Here is a 25433-nt window from a genome sequence, read left to right on the forward strand (position 1 = left end):
TAGCTGTATATCCTCCATCACTAGTGATACCTCAACACAAGGAGGATGAGGACTAGCACATGCCTCCTCCGACATATGTGAAGTCAGACTTTTATTAATTTTATTATAAAAGATGTTTCTGGATAAAAGGTGTGTGAAATGAGTTTTGCTGCATGTCTAAAAACTGTCATTTTCTCTTTGCAGGTTGAATTTAACATGCCAGAATATTTAAAAAAATATTGATAAAGAATATAATTTTTAACAGCAGCTTGTTGTTACTGATGAATACTTCTGTTTAAAGGATACAGTTAAACAAACAATAAGAGAAAAAGTATAATGAAAAACACAAAGAAGAAAAAAAAAAATAACAATTACAAAAAAATGTACAAGCTTTACCGATAACTTTACCCTGTAAAGGTTAATTTTTATTTCACCTGAAATTTATTTGACTAGGGTTGTCCCATTTACATTTTATATTAGTGAGTCCTGGCCAAGAATGAGCCAATCAATTAGATAATAATAATATCTGTCCGTTAAACCCAGTGCCTGTTATTTAACCAACTGCACTGGACTGTGGCAATGTGTGGGAGTGTTGGTAGTGTGTGTCCAATAGCATCACTAAACCCCCTGATTTTTGCTGACTACACCCTCAGCTCAAATCTGAAAATGGCTGGGAGGGGCACTGGGTGATGTATGGGTTTTGGGGTAGGGCAGGAAGAAGAGCTGATTGGTTGAGCTGCCTTTGGTAGTGGTGAGATGCACATGGTTAGTCGTCAGCAGGAGGAGCGGTATTATCATACGTGTCAAGTCTCCCGTTTTGGCCGGGAAACTACCGTATTTTACTCCTCTTTCCCGCCATCCTCCCGTATTAGTATTTTCCCATAAATTTCCCGTATTATATTAAAATATTAAAAACTTTATTATTGAGGAGACAGGGCACTGACCGCTGTGTGTCTCTTAACCAACCGTGGTGCTGGTTCAAGGAGAAAGGCCCTCCTTTCAGAAGAAACAGCCAATCAGCTGGCTGGTTTAGTGGAGAGCAGAGAAGGGTCAGTGTGGGGTCAGTGTAGGCCTATTAGATTCTTAAAATCTAACTGTAGTCTATAAGTGGTTCACATGTGGTAATTTTAGATTTTGTAAACCTGTCTTAAAATGTAAGGGATACTGAACCTTCGTTGGGCTAGTGGGATGGCTTTAAGCGGACGGCGAAAAATATCCCTTCTTTTTAAATTAAAAACTTGACAGGTATGGGTATTATTGATTAAATGATTTGCTTATTGTCATATGTCACATCGTCCACATTTTTGTCATGTGTCCATCGTCACATGGACACATCGTCCATACCAATAGCACAGTTGATTCTGAGAGGGCGCTGCAGAGGCAGAAATTACCACAATAAGGGTTAGGATAGATTTATACAATTTTTAAGCGGGACTGGTATGTTTCATGATTTTAAAGGAACACATTTTAGCTATTAACGAAATAATTTAGGGTTTAGTGGCTCTTTAAAAAAACATTAGGCTTTTACGTACCTGTAATAAAGACCAAAAGTGAATCAAATTCCATTCCTTCTGGGTGAAACTATTTCTTTGTTGATTAGTTTAATTTGTTCTTGGTTTTGATACTTTTTGTTGTAGAAATATATATACATATATACAGTGTTTTGCTTTGTTCTTTGCTTTATTTGATTTGTCCATGGATTCATACTTAAGTCATTTTCATTTGTATCTTTGGGTTTATTTATGTTGGGCTGGATTTGTTTGGGATACAGAAGAGAAAGGAACTGAAATCAATTTGATAATGAGCTGTAACTAATTAACTGAATCAATCCACAAGGAATTTTATATCTATGGGTCTGCTACATCTTAACATTGTACTGAAACACAGCTTTTATTTCTGTGTAGGTTTTATAGTGAATAAACAAAATAATGTGACAAGAAAAATACAAACTAACACAAAGTACACAGACAATTACAACATAAATACACATACAACTAATACATATCCTCTGTTAGGGGTCATTTAAATATTTTTAAAACAAGTCTTTTCACTACAGAACCTGAACTTGATCCTGGAAGTTTTTCATTAACTGAATAAGGAGATCTGAATCACCAGCAGACACTGAAAGTGAGAAATGATTAAGCCTAATTAAGAAACAAAGGTTATACTTCGGGGGTTTTTCCTCTTAATTTCCCTGTACCTTAATTAACACAGTGAATGTCAAATTTTAACACTCTCAGTTTTTATTTCACTAACAGAGAACGCAGGTAAGCATGTGACGTTTCCCAAAATAACTTTGCATAATACAACACACAGTGATGACCAGCACTGCTTCTATTGTTGGCACGTCTCAGTGGATTTTACTGCGGTGCTGTAACACAAACAGCAGCATGTGACTGGAGCCACTGCATGTGTCTCAGGTTCAATAACAGGTTAAATAGCTGGACCTGCTCAGTTGGACTTTTTTTTATGATGGATATTGGTCTACTTTGATGTCAGCTGATAAAACACAAAATATCAGAAATCAAAAAGGATCATTCAAAAGGAGCCAAACAGAGCTGAGGGTAAATGCATTACCACCCACTCTGGACCGTGCAAAGTGTGAAAATGATTGAGACCGGTGGCATCTGGCTTTAATTGTCCATGCTAACAGATCAGGAAATCTCAACCACATTCAATAAAAGACCATATACCACAGGCTAGTGCAGAGTTTTTAAGCTTCATTGTTGGGCCACAACAATGGAAGAATGAGCCACAGTTAAAGGATTGTAAAGACAAGTATTTGGTAACCTTTTTACAGCATCAGCACAGTATTATTTTTGCATTGAATCCAATGACCCCAGTGTAGAGAATGGAGTTCAGCAGATACAGCAGATAGTTATATTGTCCACAAGAGGGCATAACAGTGCTGAGTATACAGCATAACTAGAGGCTTGTCCTGCTGATAAGGTCTACAGTTCAGGAAATATGACACATTTAAAGATGAATAGCTGGATTGATGGCAAATACACAGTGTTTGTTCTAACAAAAGTTAGAAAGTAATTGGTTACTTTGTTTAGACAAAAACAAATGTGTACATGTCAATTCTGCTGAAAATAATTTGTCTGTTCAGTAACAAATCTCTGTATATTTCCTGTTTTTGCTCATTTTCAGTTTTATAGGCTAGAAGTAATCAGGACACAATAGTAGATCAGTCTGTTATGGGTGCACGATATTGTAAAGGAAAGTTACAATGCAATATATAGTGTTATAAACATAGCAAGAAAAAAAAAAGTAGAGTAAAAAGTGTTTGTTAGACTCTTTTTTTGTGGTAAGAATGCTTTTTGACAGTGAATCTTATACCGTTAGAAAATAATGAATTAATTTCCCTTTTAAATAAAGCCACATTTGTAAAGAACTTGGTGGATAAGCTGGGTATGTGGGTTGGTTCTGTGCTAATGCCACAGTGTTATATTACAGGACAAACTCAGCACAGTGCAGTTTTGTTTTCCCGGAAAATCTTACAGCACTTCATGCTTGCCTCTGTGGACAACTTTTATGGAGATGTGGATTTCATTTTCCAGCAGGACTTGGCACACTGCCCACACTGCCAAAAACACCAATTGGTCTTATACAATATTCTGATTTTTTGAGATACTGATTTTTGGGTTTTTATTGGCTGTGAGCTATAATCATCAACAATAAAAGTAATAAACGCTTAAAATAGATCACTCTGTGTGTAATACATCTATATATTATATGAGTGTCACATTACGAAATAAATTACAGAAATTCAGAACTTTTCAATGATATTCTATTTTTTTTTAGATTCACCTGTATGTTAGTAATATATCCTTTGATTTTTCTGTTTCACAGAAAATGAGAACAGTGCAGATATTCTTTTGACAGCATCAGAGCAAGCATGATTTATGATTAAATTATATGGATTTTTAAATTGTGTTTTGTACAGTAAGCTGGGGTCCGAGTTATGGTGTGAACAAATGGGGCAACAAAGTCTTATCAGCACTAAAGAGAACCAGTAAAAGTTAGTTGGTCACAATGTAACACAAAACACACTGAGTTCAATTGCAACTAGTTCCCTTTCTGGTTCACTGTAACAGAAGTGAGTTTGGTGCACTCAGAAAGAACTGTATACGTCAAATAAAAACACCCTTAGATAAGCCCCTAGATGATGGTGCGAGGACTGTCTGAACAACAGTGTGAACCTGAGGTTAGTGAGGGTGAGAAGATAGTGAGCTACAGTAGAGCTACAGAGCTGCTCATGCGGAAGAATCTGTAAAGGAATGAGCTTTATTTGAGTGACAGGAGGAAACAATAAAATAATTAGCAGACATTTCTAGAGGACACACATTAAAGATTTGGAATGGACTGATCACAGTTTGAAATCAGTTTTAGCTACACATCTGTTGAATGTACATTTGCACGTTTGCATGTGTAATATTATATATACACAATAATACACTGAACAATAAGATATTCATTCAAAATTTAAAGTATTGTCGGGAACTGAAATCAGTGTAATTGCAATAGTTTTAGTCAATTTGTTTAATTTGTTTAAGATTTGAGGCATTGCATATTTACACCGATCAGCCATAACATTAGCACCACCCACTTAATATTGTGCAGGCCACCCTTGAGACACCATAACAGATCTAACCATCTGTATGGCACAGACATGGACTCTGTCTACAAGACCACTAGAGGTGTCCTGTTGTATCTGGTACCAAGTCATAGTTGAGCAGCAGCATTTTTTTTTCATATATTAAAATATTTCCATCCACAGAGGAGGAAATAGTACCTCATAAAGAGAGACATTAATAAACACACCATGAAGAAGAAGGAAACACTAAGGTTTAATATAGTAATATTAATACACATATCTGTAATAGAACATTCAAATTTACATGGATTTAGATGTGGAAATCTGAAATCTAGTTCTATGTGTGTGTAGATGTAGTTGTAGTTTTATGCATCATATTATCAATTTTAATACAGGGAGTAAGTACGTATTTGAGATTCAGACAGAATCATGCATGTGCTGCGACGTCAGCATTGAAAACAGGGCTTTAAATAAACCCAAAACTCAGAAAAAAATAAACTGATTTTAAAAATATCAAGTTATGCGTATGTATATATGTGGGTGGGGCCTTGGGGACCCATGACCCTGTCGCTGGTTCACTGGTTGTCTTTCTTTAGGGCACTTTTGATATGTACTGGCCATTGCATACCAGAATTAACCCACAAGCACTGCTTTTCGTGATATTTCGGAGATGTTCTGACTCATTTAGCTAGCCATTACATGCTGGTTCTTGTCAAAATGTCTCAGATTCTTATGTCTGACCAGTTTTCCTGCTTTTAGTTCACCAACTTCAAGATCTTACTGTTCAATTGCTGCCAAAAATGTATGTAGATCCCAAAATGACAAGATAATCAACGTTTTTCCAAAGTTCACTTCACCGGTACTAATGTTATGGCTGACTGCTGCAATTATATATCAACTTTATTCAATACCTTTAAAATAATGCATTATGCAACACACTGATTTCAGACTTGTGAATGGTAGTGTATGTCCGGGTTTGTCCCTGTGGGTTTACTAATGAATGGTCCAGTCATAGTGTACGTATGTAGCTGTGCATTGCCCTGTGCGTGGTGTGTATGTGTATGTGTGTGTGTGTGTTGAGTGAGTGATCATTAACACGAGCAGCCGCTCTGCCCGGCAGGGGGCGTGTCCTGTAGGCTGGGGCCTTTGTGATTGGTCATTTGGCTGGGCTCTCCATCCATGCTCTCGTTCATTTTGTCGCAGATGACGTCAACCAGCCGCTCGAACACCTGCTTCACGTTAATGTTGTCTTTAGCGCTCGCCTCGAAAAACTGGAACCCTGGAGAGATGATACACAATATACAGATCAATATATCAGATTGATTGATTGATTGATTGACTGACTGACTGACTGATTGAAGAGCACAGATCATGTGACATGAAGCACGAAACATTATCGTCAAATAATTTTAACTAAACCAAGGCCTGTTATTGACCTTATGGACAAAAGAAGTGAAAAAGAGAATGAAAGAGAAAACAAGAAGTAAGAAAGAGAGAGAGTGGGGGAGAGAGAGACAGTGAGACAAAGAGAGAGAGACAGCAAGACAGCGAAACAGACAGAGAGAGAGAGAGACAAGAGCAAGACAGAAAGAGAGAGACAAAGAGAGAGAAAAAGAGAGAGAGGGAGCATTGGGTGCAGGGTTGCTACAGCATGCAGTTCTTGCAAAGCAGTAAAATGTATAAGTTTGATGCGTCAAAATTAATCAATTAAACTCCATTAGTAACTTAAACCTCATTACTCAATTAAACTCAATTTAAAGAAATCAATAATTGTAATAGACTTCTTTGAATTGTCTGTACTAATGATAATGACTTCCCCTACTGCTCCCACTTACTGTAAACAGCCTTATATCAAGCTTATAAAAATGCATTGTTTATTGCACTGTAAAGTCTTTTTAAATGCTTTCTTGCAGTAATAACTGCACATCATTTAAAAACAGTGCATTTCCATTTTTTAATCTTTTTGCATTATTTGAAAACTGCATTTACTCGTTGTTTAGTGGTACAAAAAATCCATGATGTTCAGATCAACAGAAATACTCCCAAAAAATTATAAAAATTATTTTTGCATCAATGTATATTAGTATTTTGGAGAATGTTTTGTTCAGATAGTAACAAAATAAATATTTTGCTACTTTTGGTTTCATTTTTTTTATGTGGCAAAAAACAAAAAACACAACAACAGTGCAGTATTTTATATTCAATATTTAATCCATATAATCCCAGAATCAGACAGCAAGGAACTCCACAAATTAAATCACCCAAATTATACATTAACAAAGTGACCTTATGGGTAAAATCTATATGTATGATGCATCAAAATTACTCAATTTACTCCATTACTCAGTTAGAATAGAATCCCAGAATCAAACAGATTACTCTAAAGAACTTTATATATCTTTAAAATGCTGTGTCACACATCACCATGGGCTCTTTCAGTTAATCCTCAAAATAATCAATCCTCAATAGTTAATCAATACATAAGAAAACTTCATTTACATTTGTTTGGGCGTGTGTGGTTGGTTGGAGGGAGGGGGGGGTCACGTTGTAAAACTCACCTAATTCATTAGCTAGTCTCTGTCCGTCTTCTGTAGCTACCAGTCTGTCGTCCTCCAGATCACACTTGTTCCCCACCAGTATTACCTGAGCATTATCCCACGAGTACGTCTTAATCTGTGTCGCCCTGAGATACACACACACACAAAATATATTATAGCAATAACGACTCCATTAATGCTTACATTATAAGGATACAGTATAATTATTAAAAATTATAATAAATAATTATAAAAAAGTATAGTACTTATAAAAGCAAATAAATTGATAAAAATTTTAATTTACCCACAAGAGGCTAATTCTAATTCAGAGATTTCACTAGAATTCATTGGGGGTATGCCATATCATTCTGTACACAATATATTTTGACATAGTAATATTGTGATATATAATATTTTTTTTTACATTTTCAAGAATATTGTAAATTGACCCTGAAATATTGTAATTTTAATATAGGGCCATATCACCCACACAGTAAAAGCCTCTTACTCCTACAGATGTGGTAAAATTACTAAAAAATACAGCCTGAAGTGGCAATATATAACATAATCAATGTTCAAATTGTCTCAACCAAAGGACCAATAAGGATTAAATTTTCTTTATGAACTAAAATATTCAAGATGTATCATCAGACATTAAAGAAACATGCTTAGTTTAAGCACTGGCAGCTCTTGTCAGCAGTGCTTCAACCAGCATACCAGCATGTTATTGGGTGTGTTTCAGCCTTCAAACCTACCCACCTCCATTCCTTTAATCCCATTTCCACAGTCAGGGTTGCCAGTTATATAACACAATAGCAGGCAAAAATGTGCTGAAGCCTTGGAAGCGGGCAAGCAAACTGGCTAAAAAGCTCTATGACGGGAGTAAAATGAGAATTTCGAAATTCGTGTAAGCTTTGTTAGTATAGTTCAGGGGTGTCCAAACTACGGCCTGTGGGCCATTTGCCGCCCGTTTCCTTTTTTGGAGCGGCCCGCGAGTTATTTTAGAACGAAAGTTGGCCTGCTGTTAAGCAGGTTTTTATAATGTGAGATTCAAAGTTTGAACGATAGGTGTCAGAAACAGGCCAAAGAGTCGGAGAGGGTGTGCATTTCTAGCGCAGAAAAACGGGGCAAAAGAGCCTAAAAGCGGAGAGAGTGCGCATTTCTAGCACAAAAAATGGGGCAAAAGAGTCTAAAAGCGAAGAGGGTGCTCATTTCTAGCGCAGAAAAACGGGGCAAAGATTCTAAAAGCAGAGAGGGTGCACATTTCTAGTGCAGAAAAACGGGGCAAAAGAGTCTAAAAGCAGAGAGGGTGCGCATTTCTAGCGCAGAAAAACGGGGCAAAGAGTATAAAAGCGGAGAGGGTGCGTATTTCTAGCACAGAAAAACGGGCCAAAGAGTCTAAAAGCAGAGAGGGTGCGCATTTGTAGCGCAGAAAAACAGGGCAAAGAGTATAAAAGCGGAGAGGGTGCGCATTTCTAGCGCAGAAAAACGGGCCAAAGAGTCTAAAAGTTGCCAAATTAAGGAGTTCTATATGAAGAGACATCATGAAATTAAACATCAATTTGAAAAATCTTAGTTTACACAACACTGTCAAAGATAAAGATAGTAAGTCAAGTAAAATGGTGTGTAAATGAAATAATCAGGAAAAAAGTATTATTTAAAGGGGTATATTTCATTATTTGTTTTATTACAGAGTCTGTGGCCCGTGACTTCAAATATATTTCTCCTTCTGGCCCCCAACAAAAAAAGTTTGGACACTGCTGGTATAGTTAGTATTTGAGATTGCTTGCTAAAGAAAGTTTCATGCACACAACTCTCTCCTCTGTAGCTGTTTCACACACTCGTTCCCATTTAAGTAAATATTTAACAACAAACGTAACATCCATACAGATCTTATAAAGTGGCCTTACCAGTCTTGTACTGCGTAAAATGACTCCTGGTTGGTGATGTCGTACATCAGCAGGAAACCCATGGCTCCTCTGTAGTAGGCTGTCGTAATGGTGCGGTATCTCTCCTGGCCTGCTGTGTCCTACAACAGATCAACAGTTACATTTACATTTGACACTAAATCCACAAATCATTCTGCACTAGTAACACACTAGCTTTGGTTAAGAAATGGCTGGAACGACAGACTTTACTGACACAGATTCAGGTGTATTATTCTAACGAGACATCTCAAGAGCCTTAAAGGTACTATGCATGGCTAACCAGTCCTATTCCTGACTGAAAATGTGTGGGAGGCTATTGGACATGCTCTACCCCTACCATAAAATCTGGAAAAACTGGCATGATTATTCAAACTGCATTGGATGGATTATCACTGGACACCATTAGGAACCTCTACAACTTTCCAATGCCATTATTTTACTTTGTTCTGTATGTGCAGTTTATTAAATACGACCAACGAGTTATAGCTCATATAAGTCTAATTATTTTATCATTTATTGTTCCTGGTAACCTTTATCTTTCTTCTGAACAGCATTGCAGTCCACAAACTCCTTTTGCAACCATTGTTTTTTTGACGATGATTGTAATTATCCAGCTCTAGACTTATGTTACAGTAAAATGAACATTGTTGATTTATTCTACAAACTACAGACAACCTTTCTCCCAAATTCCAAATAATAATATTGTCATTTAGAGCATTTATTTGCAGAAAATGAGAAATGGCAGAAATAAAAAAAAGGCGCAGAGCTTTCAGACCTTAAATAATACAAAGAAAAGTTTATATTCATAAAGTTTTAAGAGTTCAGAAATCAATATTCGGTGGAATAACCCTGCTTTTTAATCACAGTTTTCATGCATCTTGGCATGTTCTCCTCCACCAGTCTTACACACTGCTTATGGCAGTGATCTTAGTGTATATAATCCTTAAACAAGGGGGATGGAATCCCTTGATTGTCCTTTGATAGTCCATAGAGCTAATCGGCTCTATCTTAAATTTTAATATATAAAAACATTGGCAGCATTTCTAATAGAGTGGAGAGTAGTAAGTGAGTGAAGAACACAGTGTTTAAAAACTCCAGCAGCACTGCTGCAGTGTCCGATACACTCATATGTACACACAGCACAACACACTCTACTAACACCTACTCTGTGGTGGTCTATCCTGTGGGGTCCTGAGCATTGAGGCATAACTAAGAATCCAAATGATTGAGCAACAGATTGAGAGCATAATCCTTTTTTAACATAGGGATAATGAATCTGCAGGTAAGCAACTCAACATTACTCCTTATCTGTCTTAATCACAACCCAACCACCTCCAAACTCTCCAAACAATGCTACCAGTTTCTCTTCCGTCAGGTCTGTTTGCTCTCTCCTGGTGTTTACCTTCTGCTGCTCTTTATCAACAATGTTACAGGGATCACATGATCTCAAGATCAAACAGGAGGATTGGTTAGGTCTGCTGTGATAATACAGCGGGAGTGTCAGGTGAGACTGGCCAGGCGGGGTCTGTCCTTCCCGAGTGACAGAGGGTCTTATCAGCACACGGGGAACACAAAACGCTAATAGCCTAAGAGCAAATACACGTGAGAACTGCAGCTTCACGAGCGGCACAGTAACCCGGCAACCACTAATTGGTTTCCATTATACTGCAGGGTCTCTCGCTTTTACGTAGACAGCCGTGACCTGTCATTTGTACGTTACAGGGTGGCAGAGAGAGAGTGTGTGTGATTGCTAATGGGTGGCTACAGACAAAACCACATCCCCTTCTTTCAGCAGAGATTAGCTCTAGCAGCTGCTCAGCACACACACACACACACACACAGCTATACATTCACACTATAATGACTTACAGCCTGAATAGAAAGGTAGATGACGTATCTGCCCATAAAGTATGACCATCTCCTGTAGTCTTGTATCTGTTTCTCGGCATACTTTATTCTTATCCTCCTTTAATCCTGTTCTTCAATGGTCAGAGACCACCACAGAGCAGTTATTAACATTTGGATGGTGGGTCATTTATTCCCAGCACTGCAGTGAGTAACAATAGTGGTGGTTGGTTGGTTGGTTGGTTGGTTGTTGGGGTTTTATTGCCACTCCAGCACAAAATTAGGCTATTTGTGGCATACACTTGGTTTTATATGTGTAGATATAGTACAGTTGATTCAAAGATTACATAAGTCACTACATATGTGTCAAATTTGATGTTTAAGATTAAGATCCGATAAAAACTTTAAAATCTTCCCTGGTGGGTTTTTTTCCCAAAAAGGTCCTTCATGTTGTTTTCTTGATAGTAAAGTTTCCTTAAACACCTCAGTGACACAACTGTACTGAGAACAACCCGCCAACCAGCAGTGTCCTGTAGAAAGCATCCTGTGAGCACAGATAAAGGACTAAAGGATGTGCAACACTGTGAAATGTGCAGCTACAGATTCAGAGCTTTTGTCTCTGACTTTACTCTATCTACAAGATAGAACAGCTATAGGGAGGAGTGTGTAATAGAGTGGAGGACAGTGAGTGAACACAGTAAGTGTTTAAAAACTTCAGCAGCACTGCTGCTTCATCTGATCCACATACTGCAGCAGAACAACTCGCACCACCACCATGCCAGTGTAACTCACTGCAGAGCTGAAAATGAATGACCCAACACCCAAATAAAAAGAACTGCTCTGTGGGGTGGTCCTACCTACATATATATTTTTTGTACATATTTATAATTAAATAAATATCTAAATAATGGAAAACTAAAAAAATATTGAAAATAATCTGTGTCCTCAAAATGTGCCTTTACAACAAAACATTTAACTCACAATCCAAAGATACTTTAAGAACAACGCATTATTTTGACATAATGAAGATTTTTTGGGTTTACTATGTCAGCCTAAAAATGCATTTTTAAAGGAATACACAGTGGCTTGCAAAAGTATTCATACCTCCTTGAACTTTTCCACATTTTGTCACCTTACAACCACAAACTTAAATTTTATTGAAACTTTAAGTGATAGACAAACACAAAGTATTGCATAAGTGTGAAGTGGAATGAAACTTATACATGGTTTTACATTTTTGTATCAAATAAAAGTCTGAAAAGTGTGAGGTGCAAAAGTATACTTAGTAGAGCCACCAATCGCTGCAAATTACAACAGTAGGTGCTTTGGGGTCTGTCTCAACCAGCTTTGCAAATCTAGAGACTGCCCAGAATTTTTGCCCATTCTTTTTTACAGAAAAGCTTTATTTTTATTTCTTTCCACAGAAGCTCAAGGAGATTTAAGACTGGGCCATTCTAACACATGATTTTTTTAATCCAAACCGTTCCACTGTAGCTCTAGCTGTATGTTTAGGGTCATTGTCTTGCCGGAAGGTGAATCTCCTTCCCAGCCAAAAGTTTTTTGTTGTCTTCAATAGGTTTTGTTCCAGGACTGTCCTCTATTTATCTCATGATGCTGCCACCACCATGTTTCACAGTAGGGATGGTGTGTTCAGGGTGATGAGCATGAGCATTCTTTTAACAATGGATTTCTTCTCGACACTCCATATTTGTGGAGCGCATGACTTATGATAGTTGTCCATTCGACAGATTCTCCCACCCGAGTTGTGGATTTCTGCAGCTCCTCCAGAGTGACCATGGGCCTCTTGGCTGCTTCCCTGACCAGTGTTTTCCTTGCTTGATCTGTCAGTTTGTGGTTGTAAGGTGACAAAATATGGAAAGGTTCAAGGGGTATAAATACTTTTGCAAGCCACAGTAAATATAAATTAGTTCCATATTAGTTCTACTGTGTTCTAAAAAAAAAAAACAGGTGATACTCTTGAGAAGTCCCACAGTATCAGTGTGTGCCACTTATTACTCATGCTGGAAGTGCTGTAATGTGTAATATGTGATGTGCAATGTTTACTTTCTCCCATAATGCTCTTCTGAGTCAATGCTAAGTCAAACTAAATTCTTCATGCCCCTTAAGTAAACCAGCATTCTCTCTCAAACACACACACACACACACACACACACCCTGCAGTAGACTGGATTATTCTGAAGCAGCACTGCAGGCCTACTTTAGCTTATCATTAAGCAACTTTAAATTTAAACCTTTCTTAAATCTCTGAACCCTCCACACCCTCCAAACACACCTCCAAAACACACACACACACACACACACACACACACAGAGCGAGACACGGTCAAGTACTGACCATGGTTTGCCTCTTAAAGAAACGATAACACTGCTAATAATGAATGAAAAACAGCACTGGGTTAATATCAATATAACATGCCTTTAGTTTTCACAGCATCATGATATGATTGTTATTGTAGACAATGTATCATGACAACATATACCCTAATATTAGCATGGCTATTAAAGAAGAGGTTGTTTGTACTGACTTTTGACTGGGCGACCGGGTCACGTGATCTAATGTGACGAGTATCCAACATTCGCCTGAAAAGACTTAATTCAGATTTAGTGAGAAAATCAGATTTGGGCAACTTTACCTTTAACATTTATTGTTTAGCCTTTGTCGATTATAGATATAATAAAAAGTGTTAGCCTTCTTTGCATGAAGACTCTCCCCCTTTTGCCATCTTTCTCTTTCAAATACTCACCTTGTTCATCTCGTTCTTTATTTAAAACAAACATACACACACACACACATACACACACACACACAAACACACGTCATCACAGCTGCTTCTCAGTCATTCCCTAAATCAATATACTAATATGATTCTCAAACCCTTACAAAGCCCTTACAGTTTCACTTCTGCTATATATGATTCTCAGAAACACTTTTAAACCTCTAGAATGGATTCATTGATAACTGGATTCATTCCCTTTCTACAGAAATTATTCAGAATGTAAATGTGTAATTCTGCTAATGTATCCGGGCCAGGCTAGCGTAATGCAGCAGCAGCAGCTCATGGGAGTGTGTAAGTCATCATAGATGATGAGGAGGCTGTGCCAGAATAGACTGCACTACTATGCCACTGCTCCATTAGGGAATAAATTAATTGTGACTCATTTCCTTAATAGCATTTCACTGAAATCAGATTGACCCCATCCCTGGTAAGTAAAAACAATAAATCAGAGAAACAGAGTTGCACAATATGGATAAAATGCTAGTATTGTGATTGCACTGCTGCATATGGAAATTGTGATGTTCCTTTCCTATATAGTATAGAAGATATATTTATATACATTATATTAAAATAATATTAAAATGTTGGTGTCAGGAAGCTCTATCCACTAAATCAGTTAAAGAAACCCCATTTCGGCCATTTTGACTAAGAACCTCAGACAGTACACAGCAGGATTAGCCAGCAGACTTCGTCTGATGGTGGGATCTGTACCTACTGTCTGTAGCAAGTCAGCAGATGAGGAAGATATAGGTACTTTCAAATAATGAGTTTTGTGTTTCTATTGCAGTTAAGCACGAACTAGCTTGTTCATATTTTGCCATTTAGCACAAACTAATGCTAATGTGGTAAAAGCTCAGCATATACATAATTGTGACCAGCAACAGCTTACTTGCATGAAAATGACAGAGCCTTTCAATGGCTCATTCTGAAAGGGACTGAAACTAGCAAGAATAGAGCCTATTGTGCTTTATTGTCATTCATTGTAAAAGTGTATCACTTAACATATTTTTCAACCTTACTTTGAACCTATGGACACAACGCAGAAAGTTATGGGATAACAATATGTAAATTGGAAATGCCCACATTGTATCCATTGAGAGGTGTTATCTTGTAAGTGAGGTTAAACATTAACGTTGAAACCCAATAATTTATGGGAGTTTAGGAGAGCTAACCGGGGCAACGTGATCAATAATAGACCATTCTACTTGAAAGCCATCAACTTGGGAGTTAAATCATTCCCAACTCAGACATCTGTCAACAAAGGTAAATGAAACCCAGTATTAACCTTTTCATGAATGAACTACAACTACCAGCATGTATACAAAGAAAACTACAATTTCCATCACCCCTACTCACCCAGATTTGGAGTTTGACGCGTTTCTCGTTGCGATACACGGTTTTCACTTTAAAATCGATGCCCACAGTGCTGACGAACGCCGAGGTGAAGGAGTCGTCTGCATATCGGAACAGGAAGCTGGTCTTTCCCACGCTGCTGTTACCAATGATGAGGAGTTTAAACATGTAGTCAAAATTCTGATCTGCTGCATCCTTCTGCGCCTGTGTCTGCTGGCGGGGGTCGCTTACTGATGCCATCTAGAGATCCAGAGGATGAGAGAAAAAAAAAGAAATGAGATTTTAGTACAGTAGGGTAGACTTAACTAGTATACTCTGATGCTTTAGATAAAGTGTGTTAACATAAAGAGGTGGTCAATATGGCAATATTTTATAATTTTTTTTTGATAATTTTTTTATAATTTACTTTTTGAAGTAAAGGAAGGGATTGGAGACAAACAAGTTTATACACACTTAGTTATTAAGGCACATTTCGACCTTATCGTTTGCCCCTAATACTTAGCCCAACTCTTCTGTTTTGCCATGTTTATGCTTAGATGCGGGATTTCTCAATTCTTGTTGGAATAAAAGGGGAGGAGGAAATGTTAAGGCCCTCCAAACCGAGTTATGATTTAGAAAGTATCAATACACAGTATTATGACTCTTCACAACAAGAATAAATAAAATCCCAATAGTACGTCTTGGTAGCTAGCTACTGTATTTTTTGCAATAGAAGGCGCACCAGATTATGAGGTGCATTGTGGGAGACTATTAAGGAACAGGAGAGTCGCCATGTTTCCCTTCTAACTCAGCAGGCCTGCCATGGAGTGGGGGGTAGTTCACTAAGTTAGGTAAACTAAGCTATGTAAACTAGTAACTAGTAAAAGTCCAACAAGTGCTAGATGTTAATTTACACAGATTTCTCTCCTGAAAACTGTTTATTTGGGTGAATAAAGCACTTCCATTTATTTTCAGTAAGCTTAGATTCCCAAATTTCTCCAGCACTAAGGTTGAAGCATTCGCATTAGCGGCTAACCACTAACCACAGGTAATGCTAATGCTGCTTCAGCAGTGGTAGCCGGGGTTAGCGCCTTATAGTGTGAAAAATACGCTAGTTACATCTCAACACTTGTGGCTGATGCATTGATTAAGGTAAAATGGGAAAATCCAAACACAAAGCTAGTGAATAGCTAACTTTCAGCTCCCAATCACTGAGGAAATAGAAAATCATCACCTCCTCGATTACAACAGACTGACGGGGTCACCTACAGAGCTCCACTAGTGGCTGAGGATGCCATATTTGAAATGCCACCAAAGGGTTTTCCAATAACTCCGTTTTAAGGAGAAGTGTGACACTTAAAAACAAGGGGTAATGCCTAATAAGATTCTCGGTCTAATCAATTGAAATTAAATTGCACATTCCTTTTGAAATAATATATAATCTATAATATGACTCGCTTTTTCTCTGTCTGGCTCTGTTATGTCATAATGACAAGAGCCCAAGGCCATTTTGGACAAGAGTATTTATGATTATCAGGGGATTTAAGATTTGAGACGATCTGCTGAAGGCTGCTGTCAGGACCCTTAAAGGTTGTTTGACGTACGAAGACTGATTCTGCAAAAGGACACAGCGACATATGATAAGAATGTGATGTTACTGTGCTAATTCTGAAGCTGTTGGAGATACCAGTGAAACCATTCAGGGACATAGAGCTGAACAACAACACAATAAGAACTAGTGTATATAGAGAATTGGGCGATCCTACATTGGTTATGAGGTTGATACTGATGTATTCAATTTGTTCATCAGATGTTGGACAGAATGGCCAATGAACTTGTTGATCCATATTATAGTCTGCATATTGCATTGGCCTATGAACCCGCCATTTTAGTGCATCCCTTGGAAGTGAGGTTGCATCGTACAATACATCCATCTTAATCAAGCACCTACAGAGGTTTCATGTGAGGCGGGAAGATCAGGTACCACCAGGCACCAGACTCTCATTGATGCATTCCAGAAACCCGGTAAACTGCCAAGAGACAGCCCAAAGGCTAAAGGGATTACAGAGATGTTACTCAACTTCTTTAAACCTGAAACCTTTTGGTGGATTTACAGTCCATGTTTAATATGAAATCCTGTACAATACAGTTTCATCACGGTCATTGACATTGTTTTAGTCATTGTTAAAGCTTCAATGAGGTTCAACACTAAAATCTGGACCTGAGATCTGAGCCTAGTGTCTCTCAGAAGTGAATAGACACAAAAACATACACTCTATTGCCAAAAGTATTCAAATCACCAATAAAATAATTGACTTCAGATGTTCCAAGTCACTTACATGGCCACTGGTGTATAAAACAAAGCACTTGAGCATGCAGACTGCTTTTACAAATACACTATTATTGAAAAAAAAGGGTCGACCTCAGGAGCTCAGTGAATTCCATTGTGGTACCGTGATAGGATGCAGCTCCTGTGCATCAAGTCCAGTTGTGAAATTTCCTCACTACTAAATATTCAATATTCCATAGTCAACTGTCAGTGGTATTATCACATTATGGAAGCGATTTGAATGAAGTTGGTAGGCCACAAAAATGACAGAGCAGGCTTGGTGGATGCTGAGGCACATGGTGTTCATCAATCACTACAGATCTCCAAACTTCATGTGGCCTTCAGATTCGCTCAAGAAGAACAGCAGAGCGTAGAGCGCTTCATGGAATGGGTTTCCATGGCTAAAAAGCTCCATCCAAGCCTTAAATCAACAAGTGCAATGCAAAGCCGATGATGCAGTGGAGTAACGCTCCCGCCTCAGGACTCTAGAGCAGAAGAGAATTTGTTACTAATTGTACTTGTCTGACTGCACTGTGCCAAGTGTAAAGTTTGGTGGAGGGGGGATTATGGTGAGGGGGGGATTATGGTGTGGGGTTGTTTTTTGGGAATTAGGATAGGGAAAATGAACTATTAATGCTTTGCGGAAACTGTTTGGGGAAGGCCCTATCCTGTTCCAACATGACTGCACACCAGTGCACCAAGCAAGGTCCATAAAGACATGGATAAGTGAGTTTGGTGTGAAGGAACAACAAAATCAGTCACTAATTGTGTATCTTCCAGTGTATATCTTCTGTCACAGACAGACTGGAACCATTCAAGCTGAACAATAATATTAAATAGGCTTTTCATATTTTGAGATTTATAAGTTATTCATTAGGACTGGGATTTTTTATTTAGTTTCAGATTAAGTTATCATAGTCATGCTGTGACAAATTACCCAACAGGACATATACGATTTTGCAATGATTTGGATAGCAGTGTTTATAATGTGCAGATATGGGTGCAATTTGTCTCCTGGTCAAAGTATCACCATACATATAGTGGAAATTTCTCTAAATATAATTTAATATCAACCATTCCTGCTAACACACCTAAACCAAATAAAATAAACCTATAGCTTAGCAGTTTTCATGATGCTAATTGCTGTGGTATAAAATCCCTTCATTTGTTAGCTTTACTAGATTCACAGCTCCAGACCAAACTGAAGAAGCAAACTTCAGACACCAAACAGGACTTGACTGACAATAGATTAGCCGTTAGCATAGTTAGCATGATGCTAACTATAACGGCTGTGATATAAAGTTGTCTTAGTTTGTTAGCGTTATTAGCCTTACAGCTCCAATACACAGACAGAAAAACAAGCTTTAGGCAGGCTTGGACTAACAACAGCTTTAAGAAGTTCTTTCTGGGTTGGCAGCTGAACCACCTCAATAATGAATCAATGAACAGATTCATCCTTCCTTTTCCTCTCTCTGTCTTTCCTTTCATCATTCTTCCTCTCCATCTCTCCCTTTCAATTTCCTGCCTCTCTTTGGCTTTCACTTTATCTCCCCTCCCCTAACTATTATCTCTCCCTCCATCTGTTTTTTTCTCTTCCTCTCCATTATCTCTCTCTCTCTCTCTCTCTCTCTCAGTGTGTGAAATCTGTTATTCAGAGACGCTGAGTTAGGCTTTCCTCTGATTAAAGCTCGTTTCTGTGCAGACAAGCTCAGCACAAAGCATACAGACTTTAAAAGACAGAATCAGAGCATGGTCAGCAAACACACACACTTTTACTAAATGGGTCCCAACCCGAACACGGGCCGGGCCGGGCTCAAGAAAATAGCCTGTGATGTAGGCGTCTGTTTTTTAATGCTATTTTTATTTTATATAAAGCAATGGCATGATAATCCATTAATTACTATAGCTAATAACAAAATAAACTGTTTTTTGAATAAAAGTTGCACAAGTTAGAATGTTATAATCACGCAGCTCTGGGGCTCACACACAAGTGAGCTCCTCCACTTGTCTGCAATTGACTTGCAGCGCTGTGTGTAGCTGTTCTTAAAAAAAAAAACTTAAATAATAGGTCTATGCATCTTCAGTGTTGCAATGTTAATTAACTTCATTGTGAAAAGATTTTGCTCATTAAAACAGCCTAAACATATTTTTAAAAGCTTAGTTTTAATGCTCTACTTACTAAAAAAAACATGTGGGGTTTAAATCGGGCTCAAGCTCATGATGTAAGTTTATGGGTTGGGTCGGGTTTTTGGGCCCGAGATCTAGGCTAGGCCCCATGTACACTGTACAGCACAGATGGGGTCCATGTATAACCCCTCCTGGTCTGGTCCAATCACTGACCTCCATTTGTGAGGCCCCATGGAAATCATAGGTAAAACTTTCTGTTTCCCTTTCGGGTTATCCATACAGGCCTAGATATATGGAGATATTTTGAGTGCATTATTAGTATCATGACATTCTGGATAATTGATTCTGTAACAAATCTAATACTTATCTATCTAATCTATCTAATACTTACAATACTATCTAATCTAAAAGTATTGTTTTAATATATCTCAGTTAGGGGTGTGCCATATCATATTGTATGCAATAATAAAATGTAATTTTCATTTTGTTGCAGTAGTGTATTCTTAAAATATTTTTTCTCATTCAGTGTTTTGTCATTATCTATCCCACATTATTAAAAGTCCCACAACTTTTGCCATGCCCTCATGAAATCTGCATTAACACAAACGTGCAAATTCTTTAGTTGTAAAAGTAAGGGAAGTTAATGGGAATTTACACATTTTAATGATTATGGGATTAATACAAGATCTTTTTCCTCCCATCTTCATTTTATAGACATTAGGATGTTACTATAAGGACCTGTGTGGAAGTTTTTCCAAGGGCTCAATGCAGAGCAACCTCACCCACACCTGATGAAGGACTCAGCAGGATGTGACACGCCTTACACACTTGTTCAGAGTGAACAGTCATGAAACAGTAGGTTTGGTATTTCATTTCACTGGGCGTCTATAGGTAAGAACTTCAGGAAGCAAAAAAACTGCTATTGCTCCCATGAAAACTTCTAGACAGGTACCCCTGTCCTGCCATTCTTAGTGTTTTCCTTGCTCCCAGCAGACCTGTTTCAACTGATCAGCTCAATACTATTATTATTGAACTGCAGTGGGCAGGTTAAAGCAAGAAAAGCACTGAACGTGCAGGCCATTAGGTCTTTGAGGACCACCGGGGTTGAAAAACTGTGTTCTAGAAGGAACACAGTTTTATAAAAACACAGAAAACAAAGAACAGAGCCCATCACAAGTCACATACTGGCAATATTTCAAACTATAGCCATCTAAATAGAGTTAAAAAGATACAAAAAAAAGTCTGTTGGACCACCTATAATGCTGCTTTGCTTCTATAGGAAAGGTCTAAAAAGCACGATCTAGAAAAATGTATCACCTATGATTGATGCTTCTGGCATTCAAATTTTTTAACCACATATAATGACATATAATCACTCCCACATAACCACAAAACACATTCATTCAGGTTTATATTTTATTGACTATCCGAGAAGGAAACAGTCAAACAGTAACTTAAAATGGCTAAAAATGCTGAAAATATTCTTAGAAATGTTCTGTAGGGAGCCTAGAAGATTTAATTTATGTATTTTGATATTTAGATAAACATTTGAATATTCCAATACCAGTGTCTAAATAGTCTCAGTAAATATAGGTTGTACATTAAAGTAATGTGTAAAGCCATTATAAACTACTGTCTTTTCAATTAGATCAGTGGCACCAAATCAAATTATCTTAAAACAACAATAATATTGTTTATCAGATTGTGGTGGTTTTGCTATTGTTGTTAGTTGAGTGAGTAGTAGATCCTGGCTGAGCCCTATGCATAACCCCAGCTGTTAGGTGCAGGATTTGTCAATTTCCTGTATTATATTACTTATTGCAATTATTTCAGGAACAATATATCATCCCAAACATTTGATCATCATCATCACAGAACAAAAATTCATAATGATTTGTTGGACCACCTACAGTGCTCTATTAAAGGCCAAATGCTTGATCCGATAAAAATACATCCTGGCATTATTTGATGGATGCTTGGGTCATTCAGATCATTTAATAATTAGGGATGTATGAAAATAAATACTGTTACTGTTTTATGAAATAGAAATATGCTTATAATTTTTTTCCTTGTTTCTACTGAATGTATAAAACTCAAATCTTTATGATAAATAATACTTTACTTTTAATCAATGTCAACATTTTGTCATATCATCAAAAAAAAATGTGAAATTATTTTAGGGCCATATCGCACCCCCCAAGTTCTCAGTTTAATGTCTACATTTTCCTTAATAATTAAACAATTATATTAAGGACAATACATTGTCCAGAAAATTGATTATCATGAACTACCTAAAATGTATTATGTTATTTTATTTTATTTTTTTTCACCACCATAGTGATTTATAATTACTTCCGTTAGCTCCAGCTGACATGCACCACCACATACATGCACATGAATTATCCTTTAATAATACTTTAATTTTGTTACCGTAGCATATTTGTCTATTCTGTAATGACATTAAAAATCTTGTTATATGAAATATTGTTAAATTATGTTAGGGCCATATCGCACCCCTAGTTCCCAGTTCAATGTCTACATTTTCTTAATTATTGTACCAGGCCTAAAAATATTACCAGAATTGTCAGTTTGTTGGATTATCTACAGTCCTTCTAGTGCTATATTGGCATCAGCTTTGATGGATGCTTCTGTAAGTCAATGCCATCAATAATCTTTATTTTCTTTATTATTTGTCCTTTTTACACCACCATAATGACTTATAACCACTTCCTTTAGCTGCAAATGAAGTGCTTTAGCAAAATAAAAGTTTAATATTGTTACGGTAGTATATTCTTAAAATTACTTTTAATCAATGTCAATATTTTTTATATAATCAAGAATATCATTATTGCAAAAACACCCTGAAATATTGTAAAATTACTTTAAGACCATATTGCCACTGTCTACATTTTCTTAATTATTAGACGATTATATTTAGGACAATACATTGTCTAGAAAATTGATTATTAAGATAGACCTATAAAAATAACACTAGAAATGTCTGTTTGTTGGACTATCTACAGTTCTTCTAGTGCTATATTGGCCTCCATGAGACAGCATCACCTTCAATGCCATAAATAATCTTTTTTGTTTGTTTGTTTTTTAGTATTGTTCCTTTTTGTTTTACACCACCATAATGACTTATAATTACTTTCTCTAGCTGCAGCTGAAATGTACCACCACATACATGCACATGATGTGTTTTTTTGTTTGTTTGTTTCTATTGAAAGTATGAAACTGTTTATACTAAATAATACTTTAATTTTGTTATGGAAATTCATTCTTCAGTTTACTTTTAATCAATGTTACTATTTTGTCATGCTGTAATGAATATCGTTATCATTACTTTAGGGCCATATTGCACACCCTTAGTTCTCAGTTCAATAGACAATGATATCTAGCACAATACATTGTCCAGAAAATTGATGATTGAGACAGGCCTAAAAATAACAACAAAAGTGTCAGTTTGTTGGATTATCTCCAGTTGTTCTAGTGCTATAATAGCCTCTATGACACAGCATCACCTCTGGTGGATGTTTCTGTCATTCAATGCCACCAATAATCTTTACTTTAGTATTTTTTTGCCAGCATAATGACTTATAATCACTTCTTTTAGCTGCAGCTGAAATGTACCACCACATACATGCACATGATGTTTGTTTTTTCTATTGAAAGTATGAAACTGTTTATACTTAATAATACTATAATTTTGTTATGGTAGTGTATTCTTCATATTACTTTTAACCAATGTCAATATTTTGTCATCTCTTCAAGAATATTGTTATCGTAAAAATATCGTGAAATTACTTTAGGGCAAAGTTGCAACCCCCTAATTCTAGACAATAGACAATTATATCTAGGACAACATATTGTCCATAAACTAATGATTGAGACAGGCCTAAAATAATACTAGAAATGTCAGTTTTTTGGATTATCTACAGTTGTTCTAGTGCTATATTGGCCTCTGGTGGATGCTTCTGTCATTCAAGGCCACCAATAATCTTTACTTTATTATTTTTTTCGCCAGAATAACGACTTATAATCACTTCTTTTAGCTGCAGCTGAAATGTACCACCACATACATGCACATGATGTTTGTTTTTTCCTTGCCTACAGGCGATAAAAGGCTTGGCAGGAGGGAGAACAGTGCATTCATTAGGCACTATTGCTCAAGCATAAGCCTGAGTGTCCACACCCTGAGCTGGAGATCAGAAAAATACACAGACATAAAACTACTAGACTAGAGCCCAGAGACCCACAGCAGCCCTGACCAAGCAGAAACCCCCCAGCTGAGCTCTACACACAGTCTGGCAGTGGGAATATCAGAATATTTATGTTGTATTTAGCGTGTTTTATCAGCACGCTGCACTCAACAGGCTGTAGAGTCCAGTGTAGTGCAGTTTTGCTGCCATATGGCCACCGGCCACCTGCCACCTCCTCCTCCTCCCAGCCCCAGCCCTCCACAGCACATCAGAGGCGCCGCGTCTAATCAGCTGCTCACCTTCTTCTCCAGTCGCGCTTCTCCAACAAGTTCCTAAAAACGACGTGTTTCTGTATCTCCTCCGGCTCGCTCCGCCCCGCGAGCCTCCTCACAAAACACTCAGACCAAAAATAAACTTCTAATTTTCTCCCTAAAGCACAAAAACCGCACAGGCTGCTCTTATCTCACTTCCTACCACTTTCTTTCTGCTGCCTCACAGACGGGAGAACAGCAGCAGCTCCCACCTCCTCGATGTTCTCTGGAGGCTGTTGTGGGCGGGGCCTCAATCTTAGCCCCTCCCCTAAGAAGCTTTTCACCTATCGCATGTCCCAAGTTAATTTTTTCTGTATAATTTTATTATAATTTTCTGGAATAAAATCAATAGTAAGATGGATGATCACAGCTCAAATTGTTGCACCAGGAGTGGCATAAAGTTATCCAAAAGCAGTGTGTATGACTGGTGGAGGAGAACATGCCAAGATGCATGAAAACTGTGATTGAAAACCAGGGTTATTCCACCAAATATTGATTTCTAAACTCTTAAAACTTTATGGATATGCACTTGTTTTCTATGCATTATTTAAGGTCTGAAAACGCATTTTTTTTTTTGTTATTTTAGTCGTTTCTCATTTTCTACAAATAAATGCTCTAAATGAGAATATTTTTATCTAGATTTTGAGAGAAATGTCTGTAGTATAGAATGAAAAAACAATGTTAATTTTCCTCAAACATACAGTATAGCTATAAATAGCAAAATCAGAGAAACTGATTCAGAAACTGAAGTGGTCTCTTAATTTTTCCCAGAGCTGTATATGTATATATTAGGGGTGGGCGATATGGCCCTTAAATAATATTACGATATTTCATGGTATTTTTACAGTAACGATACTCATACTTTGTCAATATGACAAAACACTGACTTAAAAAATAATAAGAAGAATACACTACTGCAACAAAATAAAAACTGATTTTAATAATGAACTCCAAATATCTCCATATATTTCCAGGATTAAAGTAAAATAAATGATACTCTGATGATGATAATCTGTCGCAGATATATATAATGCGAAATGAGAACAGCAAAAAAGTAGTACCCTGATTTGATAAGGCACGATATTTACGAGTATAATATCGTTCACGATTCGTGTATGATTTACAAGTCCAATTACCTATACCACTCATTAGGACACTCCTTATGACTAGTAATGCCCCAACACATGGAGGGTGAAGACTAGCACATTCCTTCCTTTTTTTTAATTGCTGGTGATGCAGCATTGCCGAGTAGCATCACAGGGCGCTCGGAGGAAAGCGCAGTGACTCGGTTCTGATACATCAGCTCACAGACGCCTCGTGCTGATTGACGTCACCCTTTTGGAGTGATGAGGGGAGAGAGCGCCATCTACCCACCCAGAGAGAGCAAGGCCAATTGTGCTCTCTCAGGGCTCTGGCAGATAAAGGCAAGCTACATGATCCAGGCT

At 37.4% G+C, this 25433-nt stretch overlaps 1 protein-coding gene across 1 annotated transcript; it reads right to left on the reverse strand.

Annotated features, from left to right (window-relative positions):
* Positions 1–4251: 4251 nt before the first annotated feature.
* Positions 4252–24204, reverse strand: rab3da (RAB3D, member RAS oncogene family, a). The gene is made up of 5 exons (XM_007246665.4): positions 23977–24204; positions 15044–15280; positions 9027–9145; positions 7138–7262; positions 4252–5858 (listed from the first exon to the last, which is right to left on the reverse strand). Exons 2-5 carry the CDS (start codon positions 15278–15280, stop codon positions 5671–5673), a joined length of 669 nt encoding a protein of 222 aa, XP_007246727.1. The 5' UTR covers positions 23977–24204; the 3' UTR covers positions 4252–5670.
* Positions 24205–25433: the final 1229 nt, after the last annotated feature.

This window comes from Astyanax mexicanus, chromosome 21, assembly GCF_023375975.1.
Source record: "Astyanax mexicanus isolate ESR-SI-001 chromosome 21, AstMex3_surface, whole genome shotgun sequence".
Taxonomy (NCBI): domain Eukaryota; kingdom Metazoa; phylum Chordata; class Actinopteri; order Characiformes; family Acestrorhamphidae; genus Astyanax; species Astyanax mexicanus.